The sequence below is a fragment of the Poecilia latipinna genome, unplaced genomic scaffold, assembly GCF_001443285.1.
Source record: "Poecilia latipinna isolate Pla-1442-1.1 unplaced genomic scaffold, P_latipinna-1.0 Scaffold2499, whole genome shotgun sequence".
NCBI lineage: Eukaryota > Metazoa > Chordata > Actinopteri > Cyprinodontiformes > Poeciliidae > Poecilia > Poecilia latipinna.
In genome coordinates this window covers 41,872-50,247 of record NW_015115115.1, presented here as the reverse complement: position 1 = coordinate 50,247, position 8,376 = coordinate 41,872, and the positions used below count along the sequence as shown (strand labels likewise).

General features: G+C 47.4%; 2 protein-coding genes across 5 annotated transcripts in view; one reads left to right on the top strand and one right to left on the bottom strand.

Moving 5' to 3' along the window:
• ugcg (UDP-glucose ceramide glucosyltransferase) overlaps nt 1-2,351 on the top strand; it is an 11,445-nt gene extending 9,094 nt beyond the window's left edge. The window contains exons 7-11 of one of the 2 annotated variants that reach the window (XR_001422525.1): nt 821-907; nt 977-1,084; nt 1,165-1,243; nt 1,313-1,820; nt 1,907-2,351. Coding sequence is in view for 1 of the 2 variants with exons in the window: in XM_015019889.1 (XP_014875375.1) it covers nt 821-907; nt 977-1,084; nt 1,165-1,243; nt 1,313-1,483 (445 nt within the window). In the remaining variant the exon portion in view is untranslated. Of the gene's footprint in view, nt 1-820; nt 908-976; nt 1,085-1,164; nt 1,244-1,312 lie in introns of both variants that reach the window. The other variant, XM_015019889.1, reaches the window with a different exon arrangement.
• A 208-nt stretch (nt 2,352-2,559) lies between these two features.
• On the bottom strand, nt 2,560-7,732 carry LOC106938059 (polypyrimidine tract-binding protein 3). Of its 3 annotated transcripts, none has more exons than XM_015019886.1 (14): nt 7,577-7,732; nt 6,775-6,838; nt 6,521-6,687; nt 6,167-6,310; nt 5,927-6,079; nt 5,723-5,833; nt 5,480-5,642; nt 5,321-5,380; nt 4,786-4,898; nt 4,675-4,708; nt 4,514-4,606; nt 3,952-4,174; nt 3,751-3,828; nt 2,560-3,682 (listed from the first exon to the last, which is right to left on the bottom strand). In XM_015019886.1, the coding sequence occupies exons 1-14, from the start codon at nt 7,715-7,717 to the stop codon at nt 3,550-3,552; spliced, it is 1,677 nt and encodes a 558-aa protein (XP_014875372.1). In that variant the 5' UTR covers nt 7,718-7,732; the 3' UTR covers nt 2,560-3,549. The 3 variants fall into 3 exon arrangements, with proteins under 3 accessions (XP_014875372.1, XP_014875373.1, XP_014875371.1); XM_015019887.1 differs by having other exon boundaries at nt 5,927-6,076; XM_015019885.1 differs by having other exon boundaries at nt 5,927-6,310.
• Nucleotides 7,733-8,376: the final 644 nt, after the last annotated feature.

Here is an 8,376-nt window from a genome sequence, read left to right as displayed (position 1 = left end):
ATTGTTATTAGCATGTTGGCATTAGATTGTTATTAGCATGTTGGCATTAGAACGTTATTAGCATGTTGGCATTAGAACGTTATTAGCATGTCGGCATTAGAACGTTGATATTAGCATGTTGGCATTAGAACGTTGATATTAGCATGTCGGCATTAGAACGTTATTAGCATGTTGGCATTAGATTGTTGATATTATTAGCATGTTGGCATTAGAACATTATTAGCATGTTGGCATTAGCATATTGGCATTAGAATATTGGCATTAGAACGTTAACATGTTGGCATTAGAATATTATTAGCAACATGCTAATGTTGGCATTAGAACGTTGATATTAGCATGTCGGCATTAGAACGTTGATATTAGCATGTCGGCATTAGAACGTTGATATTAGCATGCCGGCATTAGAACGTTGATATTAGCATTTCGGCATTAGAACGTTGATATTAGCATGTCGGCATTAGAACGTTGATATTAGCATGTCTGCATTAGAACGTTATTAGCATGTCTGCATTAGAACGTTATTAGCATGTCGGCATTAGAACGTTATTAGCATGTCGGCATTAGAACGTTATTAGCATGTTGGCATTAGATTGTTGATATTATTAGCATGTTGGCATTAGAACATTATTAGCATGTTGGCATTAGCATATTGGCATTAGCATATTGGCATTAGAATATTGGCATTAGAACGTTAACATGTTGGCATTAGAATATTATTAGCAACATGCTAATGTTGGCATTAGAACGTTGATATTAGCATGTCGGCATTAGAACGTTGATATTAGCACCCGCTTCAGCCCTCCTCTTGCTTCCTCCTCAGAGGATGGAAGTTCTCCATGGCGACGCAGGTGGCGCTGCAGAACTCCGGCTCCTACTCCATTGGACAGTTCCAGTCCCGCATGATCAGGTGAGCGGCAGGCCGGCGCCTGATTGGCTGCATGTCTGTAGCGGCGTGTTAATAAATTTTCTGAACCAGGTGGACCAAGCTGCGCATCAACATGGTTCCCGCCACCGTCCTGGAGCCCGTCTCTGAGTGCTTCCTGGCCAGCCTCATCATCGGCTGGGCCGCACACCACGTCTTCAGGTACGGCCAATCTCAGGGCGGGGGCGGGGCTTGGAGTCGCGGCTGGAGGCTCTCTTTTCTGATTGGTCTGTGTGCTGCAGGTGGGACATGATGGTCTTCTTCATGTGTCACTGCCTCGCCTGGTTCATCGCCGACTACATACAGCTGACAGGAGTCCAGGTGGGTCAAAGGTCAAAGGGTGAGTGTTGGCGTTGTGATGGGCTGGCTGACTGATGACCTTCCCTGCAGGGCGGCGCCCTGAGCTTCTCCAAGCTGGACTTCGCCGTGGCGTGGTTCATCAGGGAGTCCATGTCGGTGCAGATCTTCCTGTCGGCGTTGTGGGACCCCACCATCAGCTGGAGAACGGGTCGGTACCGGCTCCGCTGCGGCGGCACTGCCGAGGAGATCCTGGATGTGTAGTTACCATGGTTACCAGCCGCCCGCCTGTTACAGAGGCGGCAGAGACTGATGGTTTTATATGAGGCGCAGTGTGTGTGTGTGTGTGTGTGTTTTTTAACTATTTATGTTTCTGTTGGTGCTAAAAATAAAACGAGTCAATCACAGCACAGCACCGAAGAACAACACACCTGAGCTCTGATCAGCCAATCAGGACAGAGTACCAGCCACTCTGACTTCTCATTGGTCCTCACTGCTTTTAACTTCCAGGAAATCAGAGCAGCTACAAGACTTTTACTTTGACATCCACAGGAAATCTGATGCACTTCTAATCAACTGATGTGATTTACAGCGCCTCCTGGTGGTTATGTGGCTTATGGGTCTGAGAAAAAAATTGAGTTACTTGGAGAAGTTACTGAGATGCCGCGCCCGGCTCCTAACGAGCAGTCGACCAATCAGAGGCCAGCAGATCTGTTAATTAAATGATTCCTTTATTCTGAAGGTCCAAACATTTCAACAGAACCGGACCAAAACAAGGAAAGGCGACATATTTCTCTGCAGCTGCAGTCCGTCATGCTGTGTGTGTGTGTGCGTGCTGAGCCTCGGGCGTTTGGTGATGACATCATCAACTGTCGGATGAACCCCGTCTGAATGTTTGAGTATTTTTGTATATTTTGTTTTTCATTGTTAAAAACCCCTGCTGTAAACGGACCAATCACGGACCAGGACAATAATCCGTTTCCAGTCAGCAATCACGCTGTGATTGGCCAATGGGAGAGGCTGTGGGCGGGACTTTGACAGACGCACGGCAGCCATTGGTTGTAAGGTTTATTTATTTATTCATGCTCCAAGTTCCTGTCACACCTTCAGAATAAATAAAGATTTAACAAACTTTGTGTTGGAGTCCAGACTGACCCGCCCCCCCATCATGCAACAAGGCCCCGCCCACAATGATGTCACATTCACCAGACGCATTCACAAAGTTTCAAAATAAAAGCCCAGCAGGCTGAGACAGATGAAACAGTAGTGAAATTATGAATTAAATAAAATAATTTCAGGAGGCCACAAAATATAATCATTTTCACATCTATATCTGTAAATATTTTCTTTTACAAATTATTTTTATTCATGACAGAACATCAGTTTTTATTCGTATTAAAACTGAACTTGATTCAGAACCAGATGGTAAAATGGATTATGATAATCCAGATTATTTAGGTCATATTACAGTGAAGAAAGTGATAAAACCTGTTTTACTTGCATGTAGCGTCATATTTCTATTTATTTCCTGGTTCATTAAAGCAGATTTATTATTGGTGAACTTCCTGTTTCTCCACATTTAACAGCTTTTAGTGTTTTTGTCTCCGCAGGAAATAAATCTGAGATTAATAAGAAGCAATTGGAAAGTTCTTCAGTCCGGTTCCGGTCTCACCGGGCCTGACCAGAACCTGATAAGTGATGTCATAATCAGAACAGGTTGCCTGAATTAAGGCACAGAAACGTTGACTTGGTTTAATCCCTCCAGACATGGAAGTGGTGCTGACCTTTGACCCCTGAGCCGGCCAGATGGATCATTGCTCAGGTTTCAACATATGACCTCACACACACACACACACACAAGTGGGCGGGGCTTCAACAGCATCACGTTATACAGTATAAATAGAGCCGACGTTAAAAACCTCCCAGAACAGCAGAAACACACCAGACAGTCACACAAAGCGCCCCCTACAGGCCGTAAGAAAATCTGAAAAATAAGGCACAAAAGACGGAGAGCCCGAACATCCACAGCAGGAATAATAACAAAATGATGATGATGATGGTCAGACAGCAGCAGGACGACGATGAAGAGTTCAAATAAAACAGTTTCAGTTCAAAGGTTTCAGCAGGAACCAAAACATCTGCACGAGTTTCCGGCTCTCCTGGTCCTGACTCCGTTACCCACAATGCTCCGCTGCTGCCGCTCAGGAATGTGCTCAGGAACATCCTTAACCATGGCGACAAGGCCCGGCCCGGCCGCCGGTCCACCCCCCTCAGCGTGGGCCGCGGGGAGGCCCTGCCGTCCGATTGGCCGCTGGGCTGCGGGGGAGGGGTCAGATGGTGGACTTGGAGAAGGAGACGCGGAGGTGCTGGTTGTGGTCCAGCTGCTGGTCGTGGAGGGCGATAAGCGCCTCCACCGCCTCCTCCACCGACGCCAGCTGCAGCAGCGCCATCTTCCTGTCCTTCCTGGGGATCACAGGAAGTGACATCACCTCTCATGAACAAGACACAGGAAGACTTGAAGCTGTACGTACTGGAAGAACTTGAAGGCCTTGACAGCGAAACCTCTGGAGGAGAACAGGTCCTTCAGGGCGTCTTCACCCACCGACGACCTGGACACACACAGGAAGACAGTCCTGACAATGCACCAAAAACACACACTGTGAGGACGAGACAACAGACATCAGACAGGAAGTGGGCGGGGCCCAGCAGACAGGAAGTGGGCGGGGCCTTACGGGATGTTGGACAGGTGCAGCGTCGCTGACGGAGGGAAGATGTTGTTGAAGTTCTTGGAGCCGGGCTTCTTGAAGCGGTGGAGGGCGGAGCCTGAGAAGTCCTGCGTCAGCGTCTGCTCCTCTGACCCCGCCCCCCCGCGCGGCAGCTGCACCACCGGGTGCTTGGACAGGGTCACCCGGATCACGTTTCCATGGAGACGCTGGCCGTTCAGGTGGCTCATCGCTGCCGAGAGAATATAAAAACCTGAATATCATCCACAAATATAAGAAATAAATAAATCTTTATGATTATAATATGTTGAAAAAATTCAAACTAATAAAAGAAATTCAAATTAAAAATATTTACAAAATTAAAATAATAAAACTTTATTAAATATATTTAGGACAAATATAGAAAGGAAAACTATTCCACAAATGTAATTGTTCTGTTCTCGTCAGAATAAATCGTCCACTTATAGACAAACTGTGTCACTCAATAAAACCAGCACAACCAGGATCCGGTTATGAAAACACAACTGAATTTTAGAGACAATAAATATATTTTATTAGAGCTGATTCTGACCGAGCTGCGCCTGCGTGGCGTCGCTCATCTGGACGAGCGCGTTCTCCTTCTTGTTGAACAGGATCTTGACTCGCTGGACGTCGCCGTAAACTCCTGAAACACAGATCGCAGGTCAGGCTCCCCCTGCTGGGCGCAGCCGGAATGACGGCAGCCAGTCTTACCAAACAGGATGAAGAGGCAGTGGGGGGAAACTCTCTGTGGACACAAACACACGTAGGTCAGAGCGCTGCGCTGCCATTGGTTAGCTGCTGCGTTACCGCGTGATCTCTCACCTCCGGGTCCAGGTTGGACACCAGCAGCACCGAGTAGCCCGCAGGGGGTGCCACCTGCAGCGCCATGCGAGGAGGGGACATCAGCGAGCCGGGGACGGCCCCCACGGGGAGACCTGGGGACGCGGGCACAGGTGAGACAGTAACCTGGTGGCGCCCCCTGGTGGAGCAGGGTCAGACATTCACCAACGAACTGAGTTTAGAATTAAATAATATCCTTTACTTGAATTACTTTCACATCAGACATTAATAAAGAAATTTCTCCCAGTGATTATGAAATTAAAATCAGAATAAATTAAATGGAATTACCTTCTGATCATTTTTAAATTCACAGAAAATCTTTTGAAGTTTTTACACATTTAAAAACTTCTATGAAATCATTTTGATTTACTGTAATAATATAAACTGTTTGGAGTGCAGTGACATGTAGTGGCTCAAACAACAAACTGCAGCTAACTGCTTGAATATCCTGAGTGATGTCATAGTGTCTGATTGCAGGTGATCGATGCCCCGCCCACCTGGAGGTCATGTGACTCACCCGTGTGCTGGTGGAAGGAGGGCGGGAACGCTGCGGCTCCGTATGGTGGCAGAGCTACACCTGAAACACACACAGGTGGAGCAGAAGCCCCGCCCACAGACAGTCAGCCAGAGCGGACGCCTGCTGGCTGGGCAGGGAAGTGCGGCAGGCTCCACCCACCAAAGGCGGCGGCGCCGGCCGGGTCCAGCTCTCCACTCGGCAGGTCGGCTCTGGTGAAGTCGCGGCTCTTGTCATTGTTGTACTTGACGTTGAGCGCGCTCAGTTTGGAGAAGTCAATGCGCAGCGTGCAGCAGCCGTTGTAGATGTTCTGGCCATCCAGAGACTGAAACACAGCAGCTGGTTGGTGGGCGGCGCCCTCTGCAGGCCGCCCGCTCTACATGCATCAGTGTGAGTGCGACTCACCGCCTTGGCGTGTTGAGCGTGGACGGCGTCGCTGAACTGCAGCAGAGCCTGGAACTGGTTGTTCCTGGTGAAGGTGATGATCTTCAGGACGGAGCCGAATTTACTGAAGATCTGAGCAGCAGCACAAAAACAAACAAATAAAAACATAATTAAACAAACAACCAGTCAACCAGGCCAACTGTAAGAGCGGAGCAGCCTGTCGACCTGCTGCAGGACCTCCAGGGTCACTGGGTAGAACAGGTTCTCCACGATGATCCTCAGAACCGCGCTGGGCGCCGGGATTAAGCCCCGCCCCTCTGACGATGCCAGGCTCCCAGAATGCACTGCTGCCGTGCTGATGGCCTGCAGCGCCCTCTGCTGGTATGGAGACAGATTACTAGCTGAGGCTCCGCCCACTCTGTTGCTCACAATACAGTGGGCGGGGCCTAAGAGGCTCCTCTTCACCTGATTGGTCAGATTGTCTGTTTTCAGCTCTCTGTGGGTGGAGTACTGAATGAAGACTGGCTGGTTCCTGATGGTGGGCGGGGCTGAGGCGTAGTAGTTCACCATGGTAACGGCTGCTTCCTCCGACGCCATCTCAAGAAACGCCTGAAAAAACGAATAAAAAAAGATTTATCAATGGATCCAAAACCAGATCAATTATTATTATTATTATTATTATTTCTTACAATCCTTCAGTAAAAACAGGACGGATCTAATGGGACCAGTTACCTGGTTTTGGGTCCAGTGGGACCAGTTACCTGGTTTTGGCTCTAATGGGACCAGTTACCTGGTTTTGGCTCTAATGGGACCAGTTACCTGGTTTTTGGTCCTCAATGTGATCAGTTTGGAGACTCTGCCGAAGGGAAGTGCCAGGTCGACCACTTCCTGTTCAGAGGTGTCAGCAGGTAGCTGCCGCAGGTGCAGCACTGGAGAAGGGACGCACTGAGCGCGCTCAGAAACACACAACCTATCAGTGCCATCCACTGGAAACAAAGTAACACGTGAGGAGACACCTGAAGGTGAAGACAGTATCCCAGAGGACAGAAGGAGGCTGAAGATGGACGACTCACCTGTGGACAGGTGGGCGGAGCTCATGTTCTCACAGCAACCAACAGGTGATCTGAGCGTTGACTCCTGCAGGTAAACATACAGGTGAGTCATTGACTGCATCAGCAGGAGACCTTCAGTCAGACTCTGATCGGGTTCTGATCAGTCAGGTAATCCTGCTTCCTGGACCAGACTCAGGTGGGTCGATGAGGATCCAGTTCCTCTCCAGTTCGGCTCCTCACAACCGGCAGCAGTGGGTTTGGACCCACTTTGACCAGGTGACTGAGACCTAACTGAAACTTCAGAACCAGAACCGGCCACGCTTCCTGCAACAGCTCACCTGGTCGAGGTGGTGACTCCGCCCACACGGGTCGGAACCACTTTATTCACCTGCTGCCTGTTAACGAGCAGACCCACAGAGAGGTTCCGGTTCAGTTCTGTGGTCCTGGAGAACGTTCTTTGACAGTCAGGTCCGAACCGGAACCGGAACCAGCTAAGGGTTATGAACCCAGTCAGATCAGAAACCTCCAGGACCCGGATGTTTTCTGTCTAACTGGTTCAAACTGGTCTCCAGTTACATCTATATTGTCATCTGAGGGCGAAGCATCGCGAGATTTTAAGCCAGTCAACCCAACACTGTTTGTTCACCGAACTCCGAACCGAGAAAGGAGCGCGAGCGCCAGCAGGGCCAGGTAAACAACAGCAGGTAAACAACAGCGGAACCAGGAGGGGGACGGGGGCTGCAGGTGGGGTTCAGCCAGCGGGAAGCACGAGAAGAGGGGTTCGGAAAGGTTCGGGAAGGTTCGGGACGGGCCCTGTTCTCACCGGTCCATGGTCCGAGAGGAGGAGGCGGAGGATGATGATGATGATGAGGAGGAAGAAGAGCTGTTTTGGTACGCGAGCCTCAGCCGCTGCCACAGAGACCCGCGAGCTCACTTCCTGGTTGGTGACGTCACTGGACAACATGGCGGCGGGTGGACACGCCTCAGTATCAAAAATAAAGAATAAAGACCAGAAAAATGCAAGATATCTATTTAAATAAAGAAGCGCATTAAATCTTAATGAAAAGAAAACATTGAGGTTAACATATTAATCAACATACTGCGAGAAAAGAACAATAAAAACTAAATTATAATTCCTATAAAATATTTTCTAAATAAATTTACATTTTATTGAAATGTACTGTATAGAAAACAAAGATAAAAAAAATTAATGAAAAAAACGAGCATTTTTTAAACAAAACGATCAACTTCACATTGAGATATATATAAAAAATGCACTAAAATTGTATTTAAGAAATATTTCACATAAAGATTAAAAACAAAATAAAAACTGAAGCAGCAAAAGTATATTAAGGAAGAGAAATTTGAAGCTAAACAAGAACATAATTTTGAAAGAAAAAGATAAAATTCAACACAAGCTATTAAAAAACTAATTGTATAATTTACAGGCAAAAACAGATAAGAAATAAAATGGATACAATTATACGTTTTGAAATTAAATTGACTAAAAACCATAAAAATCATAAGTTAATTAAAATAATTTGGAATAGAAATAAGCAAAAATAAATACAAATACATAAAGCCAGAGCAAGAAGTAAGTAATATGTTACACGTCTCAGCTCA